This window comes from Schistocerca americana, chromosome 4, assembly GCF_021461395.2.
Source record: "Schistocerca americana isolate TAMUIC-IGC-003095 chromosome 4, iqSchAmer2.1, whole genome shotgun sequence".
Classification (NCBI taxonomy): domain Eukaryota; kingdom Metazoa; phylum Arthropoda; class Insecta; order Orthoptera; family Acrididae; genus Schistocerca; species Schistocerca americana.
The window spans coordinates 218,041,387-218,067,673 of NC_060122.1; the positions used below are offsets into that span (position 1 = coordinate 218,041,387).

At 43.8% G+C, this 26,287-nt stretch overlaps 1 protein-coding gene across 2 annotated transcripts in view; it reads left to right on the forward strand.

The window, feature by feature from the left end:
* LOC124612423 (muscle, skeletal receptor tyrosine protein kinase-like) overlaps positions 1-26,287 on the forward strand; it is a 621,962-nt gene that overhangs the window by 111,157 nt on the left and 484,518 nt on the right. The window contains exon 1 of one of the 2 annotated variants that reach the window (XM_047140627.1): positions 7,280-7,556. The exons of the other annotated variant lie outside the window; for it this stretch is intronic. Within the exon in view, the coding sequence (XP_046996583.1) occupies positions 7,478-7,556 (79 nt within the window). The 5' untranslated portion in view covers positions 7,280-7,477. Of the gene's footprint in view, positions 1-7,279; positions 7,557-26,287 lie in introns of those variants that run through there. 2 annotated transcript variants of the gene reach the window in all.

The window sequence follows — 26,287 nt, forward strand, 5'->3', positions numbered from 1 at the left end:
AATCGGCTACTTCAAGGACAGCTCCGAGCCAGACAGCCTATTGCTCGCAACCACTGACCCCAAATCACAGCCACCTGCTACTTCGGTGGCTTAATCGAGAACTCATTGAAGGCAGTGTAGAGGTCTGTTTCTGTTTCGGCTCCAGTGATGGCCTTGTGTTGGTTAGATCAAGGCCAGTTGAGGGTGTGCAACCAACCTCTTTTGCATGTTTGGCACCCTGGTCCTACAGTTGGAGCTATGATCTGGGGTGCGATTTGGTATGACAGCAAGAGTACCCTCGTAGTTATCCCGCGCACCCTGACTTCAAATTTGTACGTCAATCTGGTGATTACATCTTTTGTGCTGTCATTCATGAACAGCCTTCCAAGGGATATTACCAATAGGATAACGCTCGTCCACATAACGCTGTTGTTACCCAACTTGTTCCACAGAGTGTCGACATGTTGGCTTGATCTGTTCCTGTACTGGCTGGCCAAGTGTAACATGCGTGAAACTCCGTCTCATAAACTGACATCCGGCACCTGTACAACACAGTGTGTGCACGTTTGCTTGCTTGTATTCAGTATTGGGGTGGTTACAAGGTTATTAACGTACCAGTGTTTCACATTTTCAGTGACTTATCTCGCAATTACATCAGTCTGCAATGTTGTTGTTGTTGTGGTCTTCAGTCCTGAGACTGGTTTGATGCAGCTCTCCATGCTACTCTATCCTGTGCAAGCTTTTTCATCTCCCAGTACCTACTGCAACCTACATCCTTCTGAATCTGCTTAGTGTATTCATCTCTTGGTCTCCCTCTACGATTTTTACCCTCCACGCTGCACACCAATACTAAGTTGGTGATCCCTTGATGCCTCAGAACATGTCCTACCAACCGATCCCTTCTTCTGGTCAAATTGTGCCACAAACTTCTCTTCTCCCCAATCCTATTCAATACTTCCTCATTAGTTATGTGATCTACCCATCTAATCTTCAACATTCTTCTGTAGCACCACATTTCGAAAGCTTCTATTCTCTTCTTGTCCAAACTATTTATCGTCCATGTTTCACTTCCATACATGGCTACACTCCATACGAATACTTTCAGAAACGACTTCCTGACACTTAAATCAATACTGGATGTTAACAAATTTCTCTTCTTCAGAAACGCTTTCCTTGCCATTGCCAGCCTACATTTTATATCCTCTCTACTTCGACCATCATCAGTTATTTTGCTCCCCAAATAGCAAAACTCCTTTACTACTTTAAGTGCCTCATTTCCTAATCTAATTCCCTCAGCATCACCCGAATTAATTAGACTACATTCCATTATCCTTGTTTTGCTTTTGTTGATGTTCATCTTATATCCTCCTTTCAAGACACTGTCCATTCCATTCAACTGCTCTTCCAAGTCCTTTGCTGTCTCTGACAGAATTACAATGTCATCGGCGAACCTCAAAGTTTTTATTTCTTCTCCATGAATTTTAATACCTACTCCGAATTTTTCTGTTGTTTCCTTTACTGCTTGCTCAATATACAGATTGAACAACATCGGGGAGAGGCTACAACCCTGTCTTACTCCCTTCCCAACCACTGCTTCCCTTTCATGTCCCTCGACTCTTATAACTGCCATCTGGTTTCTGTACAAATTGTAAATAGCCTTCGCTCCCTGTATTTTACCCCTGCCACCTTTAGAATTTGAAAGAGAGTATTCATGTCAACATTGTCAAAAGCTTTCTCTAAGTCTACAAATGCTAGAAACGTAGGTTTGCCTTTCCTTAATCTTTCTTCTAAGATAAGTCGTAAGGTCAGTATTGCCTCACGTGTTCCAGTGTTTCTACGGAATCCAAACTGATCTTCCCCGAGGTTGGCTTCTACTAGTTTTTCCATTCGTTAATCACCTAAATATGTTACCTAGACACATGTAAATCCGAAATTTCATTACTTAACAGTGTTTTTTTCTTTTTTTGTGTATGTTGAGATTTCTTTTCTGTCGGTGTATCTGTAGTTGTATTGTATTCCTTCGACAAGCGAAGCAAGGGAAACATTGGATACGTTTCTAGAGATCGATGGTGGAATGTCTGCCTGATAGAACTGGTTTCTTGGCCCCTACTCATTCTCCAAGAAAGTTATTTTTGTTAATTTATTTCAATATTATTCTATTGTTGTTTCTTGTTTGTTTCTCGAGCTACCAGGATAGGTTTGTTTTAAAACGAACTTTCTAACGTACTATTTTCCGTAAAGTCGTTAGTTCTACCGGTAATCAAACATAGCGTACCCGAAAACTTCAGGAGAATTGTCAACGAGAATAGCAACTTGCTGAACTTCAATGGCTGAAGGGACACTGTAAAATAAATGAAGAAATTGTGCTGTTAAGGAAGCAAGATTACTGTGGATGGAAGGCAGCAGTAGCATATTTTGAACAGGTGAAGAAAACCCTCTCTCAGATAAGAGCTGCACTGTAAGGACAGGTGTGAAACGGAAGAAATTGTTAGTAAAATTAATACGTCTCAAGTACACCACTTCATCGAAGTGAAACATACACTCCTGGAAATGGAAAAAAGAACACATTGACACCGGTGTGTCAGACCCACCATACTTGCTCCGGACACTGCGAGAGGCCTGTACAAGCAATGATCACATGCACGGCACAGCGGACACACCAGGAACCGCGGTGTTGGCCGTCCAATGGCGCTAGCTGCGCAGCATTTGTGCACCGCCGCCGTCAGTGTCAGCCAGTTTGCCGTGGCATACGGAGCTCCATCGCAGTCTTTAACACTGGTAGCATGCCGCGACAGCGTGGACGTGAACCGTATGTGCAGTTGACGGACTTTGAGCGAGGGCGTATAGTGGGCATGCGGGAGGCCGGGTGGACGTACCGCCGAATTGCTCAACACGTGGGGCGTGAGGTCTCCACAGTACATCGATGTTTTCGCCAGTGGTCGGCGGAAGGTGCACGTGCCCGTCGACCTGGGACCGGACCGCAGCGACGCACGGATGCACGCCAAGACCGTAGGATCCTACGCAGTGCCGTAGGGGACCGCACCGCCACTTCCCAGCAAATTGGGGACACTGTTGCTCCTGGGGTATCGGCGAGGACCATTCGCAACCGTCTCCATGAAGCTGGGCTACGGTCCCGCACACCGTTAGGCCGTCTTCCGCTCACGCCCCAACATCGTGCAGCCCGCCTCCAGTGGTGTCGCGACAGGCGTGAATGGAGGGACGAATGGAGGCGTGTCGTCTTCAGCGATGAGAGTCGCTTCTGCCTTGGTGCCAATGATGGTCGTATGCGTGTTTGGCGCCGTGCAGGTGAGCGCCACAATCAGGACTGCATACGACCGAGGCACACAGGGCCAACACCCGGCATCATGGTGTGGGGAGCGATCTCCTACACTGACCGTACACCACTGGTGATCGTCGAGGGGACACTGAATAGTGCACGGTACATCCAAACCGTCATCGAACCCATCGTTCTACCATTCCTAGACCGGCTAGGGAACTTGCTGTTCCAACAGGACAATGCACGTCCGCATGTATCCCGTGCCACCCAACGTGCTCTAGAAGGTGTAAGTCAACTACCCTGGCCAGCAAGATCTCCGGATCTGTCCCCCATTGAGCATGTTTGGGACTGGATGAAGCGTCGTCTCACGCGGTCTGCACGTCCAGCACGAACGCTGGTCCAACTGAGGCGCCAGGTGGAAATGGCATGGCAAGCCGTTCCACAGGACTACATCCAGCATCTCTACGATCGTCTCCATGGGAGAATAGCAGCCTGCATTGCTGCGAAAGGTGGATATACACTGTACTAGTGCCGACATTGTGCATGCTCTGTTGCCTGTGTCTATGTGCCTGTGGTTCTGTCAGTGTGATCATGTGATGTATCTGACCCCAGGAATGTGTCAATAAAGTTTCCCCTTCCTGGGACAATGAATTCACGGTGTTCTTATTTCAATTTCCAGGAGTGTAGACTCTGGGAAACAGATGAAGAAGAAAATGGACGTATTTAAACAATTCTACTATAGCATTGATTATGGGAAACTGCAGGAGAAGCAAAGGGAGATATTTAAGCAATTCTGGTATAGCATGGCGGTGTAAATAGCTTGAGCAGATAATGCTTGAACAAGCACTGCATGAAACAGTTCAAGGGAAAATTGTGACAGCAGACAAAATTTAGAATGTGGAAATGAGATCTTCGATGATGTGGTTTGTAGTAGATGTAAATGTATGAACAGAAGAATTACAACCATACGTAAATCGAAAGTAAACAAAAAACGAACTCTGTGAAACTCTTTATTGGTGTTGCAGTTCAGGGATACCTCATGTATAGCACCGACATCACAGGTGTAGACTCAAATCCCCCTACCAACTAAGTCAGACCTTTATTCGGACATACCATAGACAACTCACACCGTAGGTAGAAATGTGACCCGGAGAATATGAGTGCGGTTACCCATTTCGATTATGTACAGGGGATAGGCAAAGTAATGTGAACAGTGGTAATGATGGGATGGTTGTGTTTGACGGTCAACAACGCAGGTAAAGCACTTGTCGCTCTGGACTGTGCGTGTTCAGTACGGATTAGGCATCTATGCAGATTGTTTACGACTAGTTCAAATGGCTCTGAGCACTATGGGACTTAACATCTATGGTCATCAGTCCCCTAGAACTTAGAACTACTTAAACCTAACTAACCTAAGGACATCACACAACACCCAGCCATCACGAGGCAGGGAAAATCCCTGACCCCGCCGGGAACCGAACCCGGGAACCCGGGCGTGGGAAGCGAGAACGCTACCGCACGACCACGAGATGCGGGCGTTACGACTAGTACACGCTTCGTTTTTGCATTCAGAGGCCGAGGTCGATGTGCAGTGGAGGATCTAACAGAGTTCCAAAGTGGGCAGATTGTGGGGGCCCAATTAGCTGGAGCACCAGTAACCAAGAAAGACGCCTTATTCAATGTTTCAAGAGGAACTCTTTGAACAGTCATGACAGACTACACAAAACATGGAAAGACAAAAAGACATCATTGTGTAAACGTAATAGTTGGCGCAAATCAAAACTAAATGACAGAGATCGTCGTACGCTAACACGAATTGCGTCAAAACAACAAAAAACTGCGGTGGCTAAAGTGACTGAAGAGCTCAATAGCCATCTTCGAGACCCCGTATCTATCGACACTATCCGCCAACAACTCCATAAAGCGAATATTCATGGACGAGCTGCTATACCGAAACCATTAGTGACGACAACCAACATGGTGCCAGGAGCATAAATCCCGAACGCCTGATCAGTAGAAACACGTCATATTGTCCGAGGAGTCAGCTTTTTCGTTATTTCCAACATCGGGGCTGAGTTTGCGTCTGGAGAACGGCAAAAGAAGCCTACAATTCTAATTGCTTGATTCCAACGGTTAAGCGTGGAGGTGGAAGTCTGATGGTGTGGTCAGCCATATCATGGTATTCTGCTGGTCCCATCATTACTCTCATAGGCCTTGTTACAGCCAACGATTAGGTGATCGGATGACCCCACCATTCTAATACCGTTCCCCAACAATAATGCTATATTTCAGGGCGATAATGCACCCATTCACACAGCCAAACAGTGCAATCGTGGTATGAGGAGCAAGCAACAGAACTGCAGCGTTTTCCCTTGCCAGCACCGTCCCCGGAGTTGAACATTATCGAACCCTTGTGGGCGGTATTGGAGTGAAGACTCTGGAACAGGAGTTAAGAGGTTCTGATCGAAGAGTGGCACAACATTCCACTCGAGACTATACAATCCTTATAGGCCGGTATTCCGAGAAGAATCGCAGCTGTATTACGGGAAAATGCGAGTCCAACCCCTTATTAATAGCCGGCCGGGGTGGCCGAGCGGTTCTAGGCGCTACAGTCTGGAACTGCGCGACCGCTACGGTCGCAGGTTCGAATCCTGCCTCGAGCATGGATGTGTGTGATGTCCTTAAGTTGGTTAGGATTATGTAGTTCTACGTTCTAGGGAATTGATGACCTCAGAAGTTAAGTCCCATAGTGCTCAGAGCCATTTGAACCATTTTGAACCTTATTAATAAACAATTCCGAAATATTGACATCTACAACTTTTGTAGTCCTGTCTTCCTCAGTTTCGTGTAATATTACGGTATATTGATAATTTTTACTTATGAACCGTCTGACAGCATTCAAAACATGGCATCGCAAAAAGTGTTCAGGTCATAGTGCTGTGGAATGTGAGAAAAAAACCGCAAATTGGCATTCATAAGAAGAACAACACCAAGAATGCAACAGGAGCGTGATATGTAGGAAATCGTCCACGCAACCTGCCACTGATGATGCCTTGCAGAAAATAAAGGCGAAACGCGTATGGCACTAAAATTGTGTTTTATTCAGTTGCTGTCAGACGGTCCATAAGTAAAAATTATCAGTATACCGTAATTCCCAAGTAAGTACAGGAGTTCGCATTATTTTGCCTATCCCCTGCATATGGTCTATGCAACAAACACGGATATGCAAACGCAACTAAGCAACGGCAAAATGATGTACAGCCTCACAGATGCAGGAAATACCTTGCACCAAGCTTAAAATCTCATTGTGTTTGAAACTTCCTGGCAGATTAAAACTGTGTGCCGGACCGAGAATCGAACTCGGGACCGTTGCCTTTCGCGGGCAAGTGCTCCACTGGCGGAATTAAAGCTGTGAGGACGGGGGGTGAGTCGTGCTTGGGTAGCTCAGTTGGTAGAGCACTTGCTCGCGAAAGGCAAAGGTCCCGAGTTCGAGTCTCGGTCCGGCACACAGTTTTAATCTGTCAGGAAGTTTTATAATAGCGCACACTCCGCTGTAGAGTGAAAATTTCATTCCTCATTGTGTTTACTTGCGTTGTCATTTTCTCATACGATATGTTATGCACGGTAATTGAATATGTGTTAACGCTTGGCTTACCCACTGTAACTCTCAGCGCTTAACGGAACTACGGTTTCTTGACTATCGCCCCCCCCCCCCCCCCGAATTGTCTGCAAGGGGTTAGGATATCAAACGTCATCCAGAGTTTACACTTTGAAGTGGACAAACTGCATAAATACTAATGAATACGCTAATGGGTATTGATAAGAAGGCACTGTGTAATAGGGAACGTCTTTGCTTACACCTGCAAATGACAGATACTGAAGCTTTTGAAGAGAGAGTCCAAGTCTGTAGGAGGTTTGTGGCGGCTCTTATCAGCCATCCTCAGGGGCCTCTGTACTCGCGCTGGCAGCTGGGGTCTGGCAGGCTCTGACTTGTCCGCCGTATCTGAACATGGCCACTGTCGCTGCTTCGTCCATAGGCGGCAGTCGTGCGCGCGTCTCCGCGGTGTGGATATGGTGACTGGTGTAAGGAATGGTCTGCGACGTGTGCACGTAGTTCGACCTAATGTAGTTCCTGATCATTTACGAATTTAGTACACTGCAGTAGCACCTGTTTTGTGTTTGGTGTGAGTGTGCATATCCCTGGGAGCACTGACTACCAAGATGCCTATTGGGTCGTCGTTTACTTTCAATGGAACTATAAACTTCGTTACATGGGATGGAAATACTACGTACTCAGATGGTAAGAAGTCGTATTAGTTAACACGTACAGCAAATAATGTGTTAATACAATATCAAAGCTATTCTCGTGGATAGTCATTGTATTGCCCAGTTCAGTTCAGTGAGCCATCAGTTTCCTTAGGGACAATAGAAAAATAAATGCTGCAATGGATTTATTAACCTTTTGTAATATGCTTCCAGGTATTTTTAGATTGAATGACGACATGACCATATGACTGCGCTATTGCAATTTCAAATTTTGTACCATTTTATATGTCATAGCACGGAAATAGGCTAATAATAACATTCTTATACGAGTGTGTCACTCTTGATGGAAAATAGCAAATCTACTCTTGTCACTGATAACACTATCGAGAGTGACATAGCCCTACAAAAACGTTATTTCTCACTTATTTCTGTCCCATAATATAAAATGAAAATGGCACCAAATTCGTAACTCGAATAGATTAATAAAACAGTTACAGCTAAAATCTAACTCCTTTAAAGATGGATGTATTAAAATGGATTCATTAGCAAGAGTTTTCATGTTACATTCTAGCAGTTAGAATGTCACCTGCGATAATGCATTCCCTAATTAGCTTCCATATACTAGCTGGCTGTTGTGGCCGAGCGGTTCTAGGCGCTTCAGTCTGGAACCAAGCGACCGCTACGGGCATGGCTGTGTGTGATGTCCTTAGGTTAGTTAGGTTTAAGTAGTTCTAAGTTCTAGGGGACTCATGACCTCAGATGTTAAGTCCCATAGTGCTCAGAGCCATTTGAACCTTCCGTATACTATGTACAATTCAGCACTTGGCGAGTAGCTATTATTAGCCTGATCACATATGTGTCTGAACGGTATATTTCTAAAAACTCGCAGATGTACAAACTGCTACTTTTACCTCCGTTAACGTATACGTTTCCTACCTTCAGTACCTTTATAGCGGCCAACATTTCGTAATTAATATCCTGTAGCCTCTCGGCATCCACATAATGCTCGTTATCTACATATAACTTCTACAAACAACGTTCATGATAATGTGAGACAGATGTTTCAGCTCAGATCTCTACTTGAGTGCTTACCATCTGCATACGTGTTTCGCCATACTTTTAAATCACCTTCCTTATCATTTCTTGTCTTGAATCATTTTTCCATTTAAATTTTACAATCATGGTATAGCACCACATGTAAAAGATCTGAATCTCTCCGCTCCCAGTTATACTAGTGATACCAGCAAATTTATTTCACGGATGATAGCATTCTTCCTCTGCAGATATAATTTAATTCTGGAAAATGATAAGAAGGTACACAAGTGAAAAGCTGCTTCTATTGATGTCACAAGGAGTTAGATTAATTAATTAACATAAATGTTTCTTCAATATTGATTTGAGAACTCTTCTGAAAGTACAGAACGTCTGCATTGTTTGACTCCATACAGACGATTGTCATGTGCACCAAATTAGAAATAGTGGAAATTATAATCTGAAATTTTGAACTCAAACTGCTATAAGAATCCTTAAACTCGCTTTTGTCACCACGAGACTAACGCTGCATCGAAGTTCACACATGTGCCGCCGGCCCACGCGTGTTCGGTTCGTTAAGAGTACCTAATCAGCTGTTTTAAAGCCGCACGTGCTTGGAAACCCATCAGAACCTCGCCCTGCATAACACGTTCGTATATGGAAATCAGCCATTGTCACTGTCAACAAGGTGTGCCCCGGATAATGGACCCAGAACACTGTGAGCGCACCTAATTGACCACTTCATCACGTCGCTGGAATTTCCACTAGTTCATAACATCTCGCTTGATCTCTCCCTATCAAGTTTTCGCTGTCTATCCTCCTCTCTCTGTATCTCTCTTCTGTCTTCTCTTTCTCTCTGTGTTCCCGATAGACTTTATTGTCATTAATTTCTCTAGTCCACCACTCATACTCCAGTTGTCCTGAAATTTTTAGGTCTTCAGTGCATACTTCCGCTGACGCTTCAAACTGCAGTGTTCGTTACGTTGGTTTAAAAGTAAACAACAAGCATAACTATTGACTAAATCCTTTCCGACAGCTGGAGTATCTTGTCCTATGTGCTAGCTTCCACGGCATTAATTACATAATTAACATACTCCGCAATTTTGGATACGTAGCTTGAACCGCTCTAAGATTTGCAAGGTTCTCAGAGGACGACGCAATAGTCGAATCCAGCTGCAGCAAATAAGGTATTTCAGCTCCTTTCTGACGGTATAAATAATAATGTGTAGAAATACGTATTTAGAAGTAACTAACCGGAGAGCACCGGTGCGTCTGTCACACAAACTTGTGCCGTCGTGCGATGTAGAAAGACGATGTTCACTGAAAACAACACGATTCGCTGAGTGTTTCTTTCATGAATTTCTTGAGACGACATTTAAGGCGTGCTATAATAGCTTTTTATCATTTGACATTTCAACAAAATAAATAATGAATAAATTATTCGTGCTTACTTTGTCTTATTCCTGATTTGAATGGTCTTGGTTCCATTATTCGTCAGTACTTCATCTGTCTTGCACTCTTTGACTGAACATCTGATCACGCAGCTGCCAGATCTTCACATACATAACTTGTGGAAAGTAGTACGCTCGCATTTTGCTAAGGCTATTATACAAGGTCTTGAAAGTCTTTTCGGGTTTGCTGCCGGATCCTAAAATCAACTTGATATTCGACGTCGAATTGCAATCTTGCGTCAGTTCTCAGCGGGACTCATCGGCAGAAGCAGCATTTCCTGAAGATGGCGAACAGTTGGATCGCCGAAATACCGAGTCAAGTTGAGTTTAGGATCCGGCAGCAAACCCGAAAAGACTTTCAAGACTTATTACGCCGGGAAAGCCTACGTAGTCATATTATACAAGGTATTTGACCAAAGACATATTTCAGTTATTTTGGAGAAACGATCATTTATAGCTTGTGAAAGTTGTTGAAAAACTCGGTTGCAAACAGTTGTATAAATCAGTTTATTACGTAACCAGTTTAAGCGTAAACAGACCGTCTTCAGCAGGTGCATTGTGAAATCGTAATCAGATGTGTGACAACCCATAAACACTCTCAACCATCATGTTACAAGCTAACATCAGTGGTTTGTGACAGGATGATTTGTCAGTGGTTATGAGTTGTCACACATCTGATTACGATTTAACAATACACCTCAAGATAGTCTGTTTATGCATGAAACTGGTTGGGTAGTAACATATTTAAATCATGATGCATTAGACGAAGTAAGTGAAAGATACGTATGTCCTGACTAAACTGCGCGTTTGCATGAAATGAATGAACCACATAAAATTCTGGCATTCTCGCGTCAAAATGCATGCAGTACAGTACTGCCTATGTATGAATCATTATATACTCTCTCTTGTGGCCAAACCTGGTGCAGACTTCAGCTAACTTAAGCTCCCTCTTTGTTTCTACAGACTAATGTCAACGTGAGCCAATTTGTATTTCATGCATTATCATTTCCAATCATTCTTCACAACACTGACAACCAAATAAGTTATTAGTTTTGTAACGTTACAAACTTAATCATTCGTGACTGTGAGTGAAGAAGTTGCTATAGTTCGTCTGTGGATCAATTGAGTGGGTGGTTACAGGGTTTCTTGGAATAATTCAGTCAGCGCAGTTATCTGCATTCAAACGACCTTTCGTTCTCAGAAACTCCGTCATGCGTCCAAGTGACTCAATACTGATAACACGTGGTAATGCACTGTAGACCATATAACAATGCAAATTAGTACTTACAACGAATTGTTGTAGACATATATGAAGGAAAACCATAGCCTGTAGCTCTTTTACAAAAGTCAGAAGTTTTTCTCCTCGTTCTTCAGTATTATGTGCTGGTATCTTCTGAAATCTCCTGCATTGCGTTCTTCTTGCTCACAGCTGGCTCCCCTTTACAATTATCTCTTCAGAGAGAAGGTAGAAGAGAGCTGTTTCATAGCACAAACCGCACTAACATACTTCTCCCTCGTCTAATCTACCTTCCTTGACATTGATGTCCCTCTCGAGGTACCATTGTACGGTAAACATACTAAAGTAGTTATTTCTTCATCATTCACGTTATTCTAATGAATTATATTTGCTGAATAGAATTAAATGGAATCATTAGCGACGAATCCAATAAAAGTGAACTGTATTACACAAATGCCTTTAGGAAATTGGAAACCTGTAACATAACGAATATGTTGTGCCAAAAGAAAATTTGTGCCAGGGCGAGATATTAACCTCTATCTCTTTCTTAATTTAAACAGTCACAGTAACTTTGTAGACCAGATTTGTGTACATAATCAATGATTATGGTTAGAGTTTCCGCCAGCTTAGCTGGGTGGTAACGTTCTCGCCTCCCATGCAAGCAAGCCCGGATTCGATTCCCACCGGGTTGGAGGTTTTCTACACTCGGAGATTAGGTGTGTTGTCCTCATGATCATTTCATCCTCACCACCGGCGCGTAAGTCACCCAATGTGACGTCAAATGAAATAAGACTTGCACTTGTTGCCTGAACTTCACCGAATAGGGGCCTCCCGGCTAACGATGCCGTAAGCTCATTTCATTTCCATTTAATGGTTAGACTACAGCGAGGTGACGAAGGTGATGAGGTATCACCTCCTTTTGACCGCTGCATTGCTGTAACTAGACGTGGCATGGACTCGACAAGTCGTTGAAAGTACCCTGCAGAAATATTGAATCACGCTGCCTCTATAACCGTCCGTAATTGCGGAATAGTTGCCGATGCCGTATTTTGTGCACGAACTGACCTCTCGATTATGTCCAACGAATGTTCATGTTCGGCGATCTGGGTGGCCAAATCTTTCCCTCAAATTGTCCGAAATATTCTTCGAACCAGTCGCGAACAGTTATGGCCCGGTCACATTTCTCATTGTCATCCATAAAGAACCCATCGTTGTCTGGGAATATAAAATCCATGAATGGCTACAGATAGTCTCCAAATAGGAAAACGGCCATTACCAGTCAATGATCCACGTAAACACAGCCCACGCTACTAACAAGGGAACCTCCCCATCGCACCCCCCTCAGATTTAGTTATAACTTGGCACAGTGGATAGGCCTTGATAAACCGAACACAGATCAATTGAGAAAACAGGAAGAAGTTGTGTGAAACTGTGAAAAAATAAGCAAAATATACAAACTGAGTAGTCCATGGGCCATATAGGCAACATCAAGTAGCAGGTGAGCTCAGGAACGCCGTGGTCTCGTGGTAGCGTGAGCAGCTGCCGGAGGAGAGGTCCTTGATTCAAGTCTCCGCACAAGTGAAAATTTTACTTTCTTTATTTTTGCATAGTTATTATCTGTCCGTTCGTTCATTGACGTCTCTGTTCACTGTAATAAGTTTAGTGTCTGTGTTTTGCGACCGCATCGCAAAACCGTGCGATTAGTAGACGAAAGGACGTGCCTCTCCAATCGGAACCGAAAACATTTGATCGAAAGGTCATAGGTCAACCGATTCCTCCACAGGAAAACACGTCTGATATATTCTATACGACACTGGTGACGGCATGTGCGTCACATGACAGGAATATGTTGTCGACCCACCTAACTTGTACCCTTTGCGAATGGGTAAAAAGATTCTTCTACCTTGCCCGATTTAGGTTTTGTTGTGGATGTGATAATCACTCCCAAAAAAGTGATGAAAACATAAGAGTTTGTCACATAAACTGAAAATAAAAAATTAAAGTTTTCACTCGATGGAAGATTTGAACCAAGAACCTTTCGTTCCGCAGCTGCTCACGTTACCACGAGACCACAGCGTTCCTGCAATCCCAGTGTCCTTGATGTTGCTTATCTTCCCATAAACTACTCAGTTTGTATATTTTGCTTATTTTTTCACAGTTCCACACAACTTCTTCCTGTTTTCTCAATTGATCTGTGTTCAGTTTTTCAAGGCCTATCCAATGTGCCAACTTATAACTAAATCTGAGGGGGGGTGCGATGGGGAGGTTCCCTTGTAAGGAGCCACTGCGTTGTTGACAACTTGGGTACACGGCTTTGTAGGATCTGAGCCACGCTCGAATCATACCATCAGCTATTACGAACTGAAATAAGGACTCACCTGACCAGCTCACGGATTTCCAGTCGTGTAGGGTCCAACCGATATCGTCACGTGCCCAAGAGAAGCGCTGCAGGCGAGGTCGTGCTGCTAGCAAAGGCACTCACGTCAGTCATCTGCTACCATAGCCCGTAAACGCAAAATTTTTGCCTCACTGCTCTAACGGGTACGTTCGTCGTGCGCTCCACATTGATTTCTGTGGTAAAATGGAAACGAGCGTTTGGCGCCATTGGCCGGGAGGCCCCGTACGGGGCAGGTCCGGCCGCATTGGGCGACCTGCGCGCCGGATGGGGATGAAATGATGATGAAGTCAACAAAACACTCAGTCCCTGAGCGGAGAAAATCCCCGACCCAGCCGGGAATCAAACCCGGGTCCCTGTGGACGGCAGTCCGTCACGATGATAATTGAGCTATCTTTTTTTTTCTTTTAATTCATTTTGTTCGATATTATTCGTTGTGTTTGTTCTGGGCAGACGCCACAAGACATCTGTTGATCGTTGATTCCTTGATTCAGTTGTTTTATTACAGAGAGCGTGCAGCCCTCTGACCGAACACGCTGAGCTACCGTGCCGGCAGCGATCGGGGCGGACTTTCTGTGGTTATTTCGAGCAGCGTTGCTTGTCTGTTAACACTGACAACCCTATGCAAACGCAACTGCTCTCGGTCGTTAAGTGAAGGCCCTCGGCCACTGCGTTGTCCGTGCTGAGAGGTAATGCCTGAAATGCGGTATTCGCGGCACACTCTTGACACTGTATATCGCGGAATACTGAATTCCCTAACGACTTCCGAAATGGAATGTCCCATGGTTCTAGCTCCAACTGCCATTCCGCATTCAAAATTTGTTGATTCCTGTCGTGTGGCCATACGTCGTAAACCTTTTCACATGCGTCGCATGAGTACAAGTGACAGCTCCGCCAGAGCATTGGCCTTTTATGCTTTGTGAACATCATATTAGCGCCATCTGTATGTGAGCATATCGCTATCTCATGACTTGGTCACCTCAGTGTACGTGATAATTAACTCTCAGAACATTCATATAAAGATGCGGCGTGCCGGCCGCTGTGGCCGAGCGGTTCTAGGCGCTTCAGTCTGGAACCACGCTGCTGCTACGGTCGCAGGTTCGTATCCTGCCTCGGGCATGGATGTATGTGATGTCCTTAGGTTAGTTAGGTTTAAGTAGTTCTAAGTTCTAGGGGACTGATGAGCTCAGATATTAGGTCCCATAGTGCTCAGAGCCATTTGAACCATTTTGAAAGATGCGGCGTAACGAGTGCACTGTTATCAGGACCTTTTAACCTTCTGGTTCAAAAATGGTTCAAGTGGCTCTGAGCACTATGGGACTCAACTGCTGAGGTCATTAGTCCCCTAGAACTTAGAACTAGTTAAACCTAACTAACCTAAGGACATCACCATTTTGAAAGATGCGGCGTAACGAGTGCACTGTTATCAGGACCTTTTAACCTTCTGGTTCAAAAATGGTTCAAGTGGCTCTGAGCACTATGGGACTCAACTGCTGAGGTCATTAGTCCCCTAGAACTTAGAACTAGTTAAACCTAACTAACCTAAGGACATCACAAACACCCATGCCCGAGGCAGGATTCGAACCTGCGACCGTAGTGGTCTTGCGGTTCCAGACTGCAGCGCCTTTAACCGCACGGCCACTTCGGCCGGCTTTTTAACCTTCTGGCATACGACCAAAGATGGCAAACATATGAAACTTCCTGGTAGATTAAAAGTGCGTGCCGGACAAGACTCCAACTCGGTATCTTTGTTTTGTGGAGTAAATTCTCGGGGGTAACTGGGGTACTGGCGGAAGTACTAGTGTGAGAACGGGTCGTGGCCGCGCCTGGGTAGCTCAGTCGGTAGATTACTTATCCGCTAAAATAAAAGGTCCCGAGTTCGTGTATCGGGTCGGAACAGAGTTATAATCTGCCAGAGAGTTTCATATCAGCGCACACTCCTCTACAGAGTGAAAAATTCATTACGACATACATTTGTTTCTGGGGACTAGCCCTTCCCATAGTTTTGTTTTCGGGTGCAGATGGCATCAACAGGAGTTGCTGAAGGACCATGTTGTGCAGGTTGCCGACGAACCGTGTTTTAGACCTACTGACTGGGCACAAGCCAGGAGAATGCGTACGCTTGGAAAATAGGGATGTGGTATCGGTAGTTCTTCTTCGAGGGCTAAATTTTTTCATTTTCAGAGTACTGAGAAAGGAATCTGTATCTACTTTCTAAAAAACTTTCAACGTCCTAGGCCGCATAAAATATTTCTGTGTTTAAGACACATTAAAGAAATATTTTACACGATCACCGAATGGATGTCTTTTAGTTTGTTAGAAGGGTTGCTTATTTTTAGCTACATATGAATGGGCATTGTTCTGTTGAAATATGGCATGTGGACTTCCCTGAGTCAAGGGCCCTATAAACTCGATTATGTAGCAACTGATGATCAGATTTCTATCAGCATAGTATCCCATTATGGCCTTAAACCATCGCAGTTGAAGTTTGCTCCGTATGTCGCTCAACAATGCATCCTATAGTTTACGTTCAAAAATGGTTCAAATGGCTCTGAGCACTATGGGACTTAACAGCCGTGGTCATCAGTCCCCTAGAACCTAGAACTACTTAAACCGAACTGACCTAAGGACATCACACACATCCATCCCCGAGGCAGGATTCGAACCTGCGACCGTAGCAGTCGCGCGGTTCCGGACTGCGCGCCTAGAACCGCGAGACCACCGTGGCCGGCTATAGTTTACGGTCACCGTGGTAATGTCCAAGACATGTGGCCATTCCAATGTTGTAATACTAAGGGGGAATTCGTCCGACAAAGTAATATTACGTCACTCAGCTCCCCCCTGAAGGAATTCGCCTGGCAACTGCAACTAATACGTTTCAGTTGCTGTACAGCGAATCGGTTGGCGACGGTACTCGTGTCATCAATCCAAAGCCCTGGCAACGAGCAGTACAGTACACTTAGCATAATACTTGAAAATGGATAGAGAGTCGGGTTTGGGAAGTGGAGCTTGCTGGTTTTTCTACTTATAGCTTACAATGTTAAAGGAACAATAATCACTCATTTCAATAACAGTAAGAAGTTTCTGGACAAGAACCTACGTTTTTCGATAACTATTTTCCAGTAGTCAATCCCACAAAAGAATAACCAAAACTGTAACAGCCATAATAATTTCTGTTACAATAAATCTAATAAACGTTAATTTAACAATTTCTGATCTTAAAATAACCTTCTAAAAATATGCAAGGTAAACTTAAGAATTTTACAATTTTAATTGTTTGAAGGACACAAATGTAAATAGCAAATTGTTGTTGTTGTGGTATCAGTCCTAAGACTTATTTGATTCAGCTCTCCATGCTACTCTGTCCTGTACGAGCATTTTCATCTCCAAATATCTGCTGCAACCCACATTCTTTTGAATCTGGTTGCTGTATTCATTTCTTGGTCTCCCTTTAAGATTTTTACACAAATTTCTTCAGAAATTTTTGTCTTCCCACTGCCAGTTACATTTTATATCCTCGCTACTTCGGCCATCATCAGTTGTTTTGCAGCCCAAATAACAAAACTTATCCACTACTTTAAGTGTCTCGTTTCCTAATCTTATTCCCTTAGCATCACCTGATTTAATTTGACTATGTTCTATTAGGTAAATGTAGACTATTATGTAAATGTAGACTTCCGCGGCAGTTGTCACTCTCAATAAAATACTTCTGGGTTTGGGACCGCATTGTCAACTATAAAATTCCGTACGTTTCGGCGACTATTGCAAGATGCCTTCCTCAGGGTGTATTGTTAGCAATACACCCTGAGAAACGCGTCTTTGTTGTTGTCCATTTTGTATCCTCCTTTCAAGGCAGTTTCCATTTCGTTCAACTGCTCTTTCAAGACCTTTGTTGTCTCTGACAAAATTTCAAAGTTATCGGCAGACATTAAGGTTTTTATTTCTTTTCCCTGGAGTTTAATTCATATCAAATAAACGAGTAAAATAAGTAGTAAATCTTAACAGGTACTAATGTTTCTTAAAAAAATTTTCTTTAAAGGGCCAGACGTAAAGCTCGGGTCCTGCAGATTTTGCAACCTTCTTCTAAAAGCAAATGCAAAACCAAAAAGCAAGGTAATAACTAATGAGCTGGGACCACAACATTGTTTAGAGACTGCTTAACCAGCAACGTCGTTAAGGAGCTGCTTAACCAACAACGTCGCTAATAAGTAAGGAACAAACAAAATTCAACATACCATACGACGCTAGTGGTGATTCTAACGGTGCCCTCATGTTGTAACGTTTCCTTGAAACAACTTTCGAACGACAACTGTTGGCCATACAATAGCTGGCGTCGAACGACATCTTGACGAACAGCATTCAGAAATGTGCGGCGTACTGCGGCTATTCTTGCATTTGAAGAAACAGCTGTTAGTACTGCAACGCAGTTTAGAGCTGGTCGGTCTCACTGGCGACTCGACCAAGCGCACACACTATGCGCCACCCACTGCCGTGCCGATCTCTGCTTTAGTCGAGCGCAATATTATTCCACCTGGCAGTGAGGGCACTTTGATCGGCTTATTGTGAGTCAGCGCTTAATCCGGGTTGCGGGGGAAAGGACGGACGGAACTGCTACAATTATGCACTGGAAACCGTACTAATCTTGGTGATTAGAGCTATGAAGTGGATGGTCGGTTGCACAAGGGGTAGAGGCCAAGTCTTTAATTTGCTGCATTCTGGTCCGCAGCTCTTGGTCGTGCGATAGCGTTCTCGCTTCCCACGCCCGCGTTCCCGGGTTCGATTCCCGGCGGGGTCCGGGATTTTCTCTGCCTCGTGATGACTGGGTGTTATGTGATGTCCTTAGGTTAGTTAGGTTTAAGTACTTCTAAGTTCTAGGGGACTGATGACCTCAGATGTTAAGTCCCATAGTTCTTAGAGCCATTTGAACCATTTTTTTGCTGCATTCTGATTTACTGGAATCCGTTCCAACTCCATCTGCCGTGCCAGTTTCCATATCACTGTCCTCCTCACGTGCTGCATATTCATCTTCACTCTCACGACAGTCATTGATTGTTATATTTTCTATTGCTTCTTTAACTAAACAATTTCTGTACCAATACTGAGCTTCAATTTCTTTTACATGTCCACAAACTTGTATCCAATCATGTTGGGTAGCCATAAATAAAGACTCTTTGTTCATTATTAAATTAAAGGAAGAATCTTTTTTTCTGCAGTTTTTCGGTTCTTTGTATTTCAGATTAGCTCTATAGGGTTCAATCACAGTGGTATGGTGGGAACCTCAGAACAGTATATTCTTTACGCTATAAAACTGCATCTGCTTTAAAAACAGGCTTTGGCTTATTACAACGCATAATTTGTAAAAGCTCATTTGATGTTAAGCTTGGTTCAAAACTGAATTTTTTCTGAAACGGTCATTCACATACGTCGTTTTTATGAGTGGAGGGAACAACGTGATACGGTGTGTTACCAAGAACAACGATACTAGCAGTTGGGCTGTTGGGAATCAGTTTGTTCTAACCATAATTATACCCATCGTGACAATCTTAGGAATTAGATTTCGGATCATAAATATTAACTCTGCTCCCTCTACGAAACCACCAGCTCCTCGAGCATGGACAATAGCTCTTTGGCCTGCACTACCATTAATCATTGCACCCGGAACTTCTTTATCCTGCCAGCACAGTTGCGAATACCACTGGTTTATTTGGCCCCATTTGATCATTTCTGATTGCTCTCAGGTATTCAGTACGCTTTGCAACAATCTCGCAACGTGCTGTTTGGATGGTTCTCTTATTTTCAAATTTTTTGGAATGAAATCCCATCGTTTTCATAATTTCATACAGGTTTTCCCCTCCCTCCGGAAAATTTGCCGTAGTTTTTGAAAATATAAGGAGCTTTGCTAACTTTGTTATTTTCTTCATTTGGTGAAAACCCTACAAACATTTTCATCTAATAAGCACTCTCTCGAATTCGTCTAGAGAAACTACTTTTCTAGAGAAACTACTTTTCTAGTAGGAGATTTAGCTTTTTCTTGGTTGCTCCTGCTTAATTAAAGTCTTTAAAATGGTATTTTACGGTTCTCTCTCTCTTTTTCACCGAATGTGTCCACCGCTCTGTGCTACTCTGATGACACACTATACACACACACACACACACACACACACACACACACACACACACACCTACAAAAACAATAATTTTAACATGGCTGCGCTTCAGTTAATGCATGCAAAGCAGTAATCAGCTGCAACACTTTCACCTAAGAAAAACACTAAATAATGAAGCGATCTGACAGCACATTTTTATTAGACAAATGTCAGATCACTTCATTATTTGATAAACACTAAATAGCGTTCTAGCAGGATTGTTCCACTGGGCAAATATCAGATCATTTCATTATTTGGTGTTTTTCCAATTCGAAATTTTAGTTATGTTTCTGAAGAAGACGGGCTTACATCCGTCGAAACCATGGTCAAAGATGCCCGCCCGGCTAGCCGCGCAGTCTAATGCTAGTTCTGCCAGGCAGGTTAGTGTCGAGGTCCGGTGTGCCGGCCAGCCTGTCGGTGGTTTTCAAGGCGGTTTTCCATCTACCTCGGCGAATGCGGGCTGGTTCCCCTCAGTTACACTATGTCGGCTATTATTGCGCAAACACTGTCTCCACGTACGCGTACACCATCATTACTCTACCACGCAAACATTAGGGGTTACACTCGTCTGGTATGAGACGTTCCCGGAGTGGGGGAGGGGGGAGGGGATGGGGAGGAGGGAGTGGGAGGAGAGGCGGGGGTCCACTGGGGGCGGCGGTGAGGTGGGTAAACTGCTGTGGCCTGCTGTGGAGTTGTGAACCACTTAAGGCTATGGCGGGACGAAGCCTCTCCGTCGTTTGTAAGTCCCCAGTTTAACACATGCATACGCACGTGGTCAAAGGTTGAAAAAAACCTTTTAGTACCAAATGGATGGATACTTTGGTCTCATTTATTAACAACCCTTTCTCGTAGTTTCGACAACTGGAGCTGATCTTCTTTCGTATAACATATTACTTCTACATCTACATCTACATTTATACTCCGCAAGCCACCAAACGGTGTGTGACGGAGGGCACTTTACGTGCCACTGTCATTACCTCCCTTTCCTGTTCCACTCGTGTATGGTTCGCGGGAAGAACGACTGCCGGAAAGCCTCCTTGCGTGCTCGAATCTCTCTAATTTTACATTCGTGATTTCCTCGGGAGGTATAAGTAGGGGGAAGCAATATATTCGATACCTCATCCAGAAACGCACCCTCTCGAAACGTGAACAGCAAGCTACACCGCGATGCAGAGCGCTTCTCTTGCAGAGTCTGCCACTTGAGTTTGCTAAACATCTCCGTAACGGTATCACGCTTACCAAATAACCCTGTGACGAAACGCGCCGCTCTTCTTTGGATCTTCTCTATCTCCTCTGTCAACCCGACCTAGTCCGGATCCCACACTGATGAGCAATACTCAAGTATAGGCCGAACGAGTATTTTGTAAGCCACCTTCTTTGTTGATGGGCTACGTTTTCTAAGGACTCTCCCAATGAATCTCAACCTGGTACCCCCCTTACCAACAATTAATTTTATATGATCATTCCACTTCAAATCGTTCCGCACACGTACTCCCAGATATTTTACAGAAGTAACTGCTACCAGTGTTTGTTCCGCTATCATATAATCGTACAATAAAGGATCCTTCTTTCTATGTATTCGCAATACATTACATTTGTCTATGTTAAGGGTCAATTGGCACTCCCTGCATCAAGTGCCTATCCGCTGCAGATCTTCCTGCATTTCGCTGCAATTTTCTAATGCTCCAACTTCTCTGTATACCACAGCATCATCCGCGAAAAGCCGCATGGAACTTCCGACACTATCTACCAGATAGTTTCAGATTCGTCTCTCAACGCAGTGCTAGCGGACAAGCAGTTTAAAACAGACAAGAAATATCGTGCAAAACACAGTGTTCCCCTCCAAAAGAACTCTACTGGCTTGTAATACAGGCTTTAATTTGAGGCATAAATTTCTTAGAATGTATGTCTCCAGTATCTGAAAGCTGTTAGTTTTTAATCTGAGTATATAATTAATGGCTTGGCATGAGCTTCTTTAATCTGAAATTTGTCGTCGCGTCTATGTGGTTTTTACGGGTCCATGTGCTTCTGAAGAAGACAATTTTACAATTATTAAAACCATGGTGAAGTGTTGTCGGTTGGTTTTTTGGGGGAAGAGACCAAACAGCGTGGTTATCGGTCTCATAGGATTAGGGAAGGATGGGGAAGGAAGTCGGCCGTGGCCTTTCAAAGGAACCATACCGGCATTTGCCGGGAGCGATTTAGGGAAATCACGGAAAACCTAAATCAGGATGGCCGGACGCGGGATTGAACCGTCGTCGAAGTGTTGTTAACAAATTTTTATACCTGCAACTGGTTGGCTGGTTTTCTTAGATTATTTATTCTTAGGTTTCTGTGTCTAGTCGGTAGAAATAATTGTACTACCACTTGGTATGCCCATTTTTGTTGGCGAGGCTGACTATACGCGTGGTCGGTGCTCACGTCGCTTAGTAACCGCCACTTGTCGCGCAACCGCTAAACCTGCGATTTCCGCGGCCTCTGCCATTGACACGTCTACGCCGATCGATGTGAAAGACTCTTATGAGTGAATAGGACCTGATAAACTGACTTGAGTCCGTATTTTCTCGAGTTGCTCTACAAGCTCATCTACATCTACATCTACATGCATACTCCGCAATCCACCATACGGTGCGTGGCGGGGGGTACCTCGTACCACAACTAGCATCTTCTCTCCCTGTTCCACTACCAAACAGAACGAGGGAAAAATGACTGCCTATATGCCTCTGTACGAGCCCTAATCTGTCTTATCTTATCTTTGCGGTCTTCCCGCGAAATGTAAGTTGGCGGCAGTAAAATTGTACTGCAGTCAGTCTCAAAAGCTCGTTCTCTAAATTTCCTCAGTAGCGATTCACGGAAAGAACGCCTCCTTTCCTCTAGAGACTCCCACCCGAGTTCCTGAAGCATTTCCGTAACACTCGCGTGATGATCAAACCCACCAGTAACAAATCTAGCAGCCCACCTCTGAATTGCTTCTATGTCCTCCCTCAATCCGACCTGATAGGGATCCCAAACGCTCGTGCAGTACTCAAGCATGCTCTACTGAATAATACAGTTTTCGACGCAAGCGGCAGCTCCGAGCGAGATTGGGCCTGTGGCGGGTGTGCCCCGTTCGACTATCAGTGGTCGCGGGTCGCGGGCTCCCTCAGATGCGGGAGGAACCCCCGCGCCTGTGCTCTAGTGCGCAGCTGCACCACACAAAAAGCCGCGCCGGAGCTGCTGTCCCTCCTCCTCCTCCACAGCCGGCCCGCTTCACCAGGGATCAACTTATCGACTTGTAACTCGACCGTAAACATCGTCCGCACCACACTCCAAAGTTTTTACTGTCCTGCCTCCCGTCTGTCAAAAGATCTCACATATACGCCTGGTGCAGGTTCCGTCCGATATATCTGAACGGTCTGAACTGTAGTCATCTCTGTCCGGACAAGCCAACAGCCAGAGATGTCTGTCTGGAAAACTAGGGAACGAGCGGATTGTTTCTAAATTTGCCTAATAAATTCTTAGAATCTGTAGAGGACGTTCGTTAGATAATCTAAGTATTAAGGCTAAGTATTAAGTCAGATGGAACACTTGAGGCAATTCTGACCCTACGACTTATCTTAGAAGCTAGATTAAGGAAAGGCAAACCTACGTTTCTAGCATTTGTAGAATTAGGGAAAGCCTTTGACAATGTTGACTGGAATACTCTCTTTCAAATTCTGAAGGTGGCAGGGGTAAAATACAGAGAGCGAAAGGCTATTTACAATTTGTACAGAAACCAGATGGCAGTTATAAGAGTCGAGGGACATCAAAGGGAAGCAGTGGTTGGGAAGGGAGTGAGACAGGGTTGTAGCCTCTCCCCGATGTTGTTCAATCTGTATATTGTGCAAGCAGTAAAGGAAACAAAAGAAAAATTCGGAGTAGGTATTAAAATCCTTTGAGATTCGCCGATGACATCGTAATTCTGTCAGAGACAGCAAAGGAGTTGGAAGAGCAGTTGAACGGAATGGAAATTGTTTTGAGAGGAGGGTATAAGATGAACATCAACAAAAGCAAAACGAGGATAATGGAATGTAGTCGAATTAAGTCGGGTGACGCTGAGGGAATTAGATTAGGAAATGAAACACTTAAAGTAGTAAAGGAGTTTTGCTATTTGGGGAGCAAAATAACTGATGTCAAAGTAGAGAACATATAAAATGTAGACTGGCAATGGCAAGGAAAGCGTTTCTGAAGAAGAGAAATTTGTTAACGTCGAGTATAGATTTAAGTGTCAGGAAGTCATTTCTGAAAGTATTTGTATGGAGTGTAGCCATGTATGGAAGTGAAACATGGACGATAAATAGTTTGGACAAGAAGAGAATAGAAGCTTTCGAAACGTGGTGCTACAGATGAATGCTGAAGATTAGATGGGTAGATCAGATAACTAATGAGGAGGTATTGAATAGAATTGGGGAGAAGAGGAGTTTGTGGCACAATTTGACTAGAAGAAGGGATCGGTTGGCAGGACATGTTCTGAGGCATCAAGGGATCACCAATTTAGTATAGGAGGGCAGCGTGGAGGGTAAAAATCGTAGAGGGAGACCAAGAGATGAATACACTAAGCAGATTCAAAAGGATGTAGATTGCAGTAGGTACTGGGAGATGAAGAAGCTTGCACAGGATGGAGTAGCAAGGAGAGCTGCATCAAACCAGTCTCTGGACTGAAGACCACAACAACAACAAGTCAGATGACGTGCTGCGTCTGCAGTATGGGAAATATACTAAATCCTGTTCCTGCTCTCCAGCCTGCAGAGATCTGACGCTATGTACTGGGCACTGGTGGGGACAACTTTTTAGTGAGCTCTTTGGTTCTTCAAATACGCTGTTTAAGATTCGTCGCTCAACACAGTACTAGTGGACAAGCGGCTTGAAACAGACGGGAAATATAGCGTTCCCTTCCAAAAGAACTCTACTGGCTTGTAATACAGGCGTTAATTTGAGGCAGAAATTTCTTAGAATTTACGTCTCTTGTATTTGAAAGCTAGCCTACTACCTGGTAGTTTTTAATCTGAGTATATAATAAATTGCTTGAAAATATTCCCCTTTTTTGGCAAAATTTTGACCCATGAACGAAAAGCAACGCGATCTCACTTACGTAAGTGATATTTAGGTATTAGCATGCTTTCATAGCATAGCGCAACAGAATTTATGAAGCAATGCAAAATTATCGACAAAAACAGTCATTTATTCTATTAATAATACGAGAGAAGGAAAGTTGCTGCTCACCATATATTGGATGTGTTGAGTCGCGCGGTCGCAGGTTCGAATCCTGCCTCGGGCATGGATGTGAGTGATGTCCTTAGGTTAGTTAGGTTTAAGTAGTTCTAAGTTCTAGGGGAATTATGACCTGAGACGTTGAGTCCCATAGTGCTCAGAGCCATTTTTTTGTTGAGTCGCGATGGGCACAATAAAAAGATTCACACAATCATAGCTTTCGGCCATTAAGGCCTTTGTCAGCAGTAGACACAAGTACACACACGCACACACACACTCGTAAGGCAACAAGAGAAACACAGGAAAGCAAAGAAAGAAGGGTGGACATTGAGTAGAGCGATGCAAAAGAAAGTGGTTACAAAAGAAAAGAGCACAGGGTTAGGATCGAAGAAAAGCCGTCAGGCAAAAGTCAAACGATGGAATATCCAGGATGGAATGTAACAATACGAGAGAAGGAAAGTGTGTGTGCGTGTGTGTATGTGTGTCTACTGCTGACAAAGACCTTAATGGCCGAAAGCTATGATTGTGAGAATCTTTTTATTGTGCCTATCGCGACTCAGCACCTCCACTATATGGTGAGTAGCAACTTCCCTTCTCTCGTATTGTTACATTCCATTCTGGATTTTCCATTGTTTCATTTATTCTGTTATTTACTTTTCATCAGCAAATTATAATCAGTACTCAGAAAACTGGAGGTTCTGAACCTTTTTTTTGTCAGCTGTTACTATTGTAGTTGTAACAAGATAACCAGGCCAAGTCAGACATGTTTTAGTAAAGAAAGTAGTTGCAATCCTTAAACATAAAGTTTCAATAAACAAATTAAATTCATTCTTCGCAAAAATATTAATTTTACTCTTTGCTGTTAGATACTGATTAACAAGGAAATCATTTCTCCACATTAACAAATATGAAAATAAGCTTTGTGGTTCTTAACAAATAAACTTATAAAGTTATCATGGAAGATGTTGTACAGATTTGCAGTTTTTTATATATGAATATATAGATCTGTGACACATCAAAATAACAAAATGCTGAACAAAATTTAACCATTATTTAGACGTATGGCACACACACGGCTCTTCTTCCAGTTACCAGCTGCCATGGAGTGCAATAGTAGCATTCCACATCTTTCAGTGCAGAACCATCATCTATCTGATGCTTTAATTCCTTCGAATTGAAGATACTTTAGCCTGGCATCCACATCAGTATGGCTAACGACAGCCTGGTATTTCATTCTCCGTTGGGGTCAACGCTTCCTCAGACATTTTCATTGGC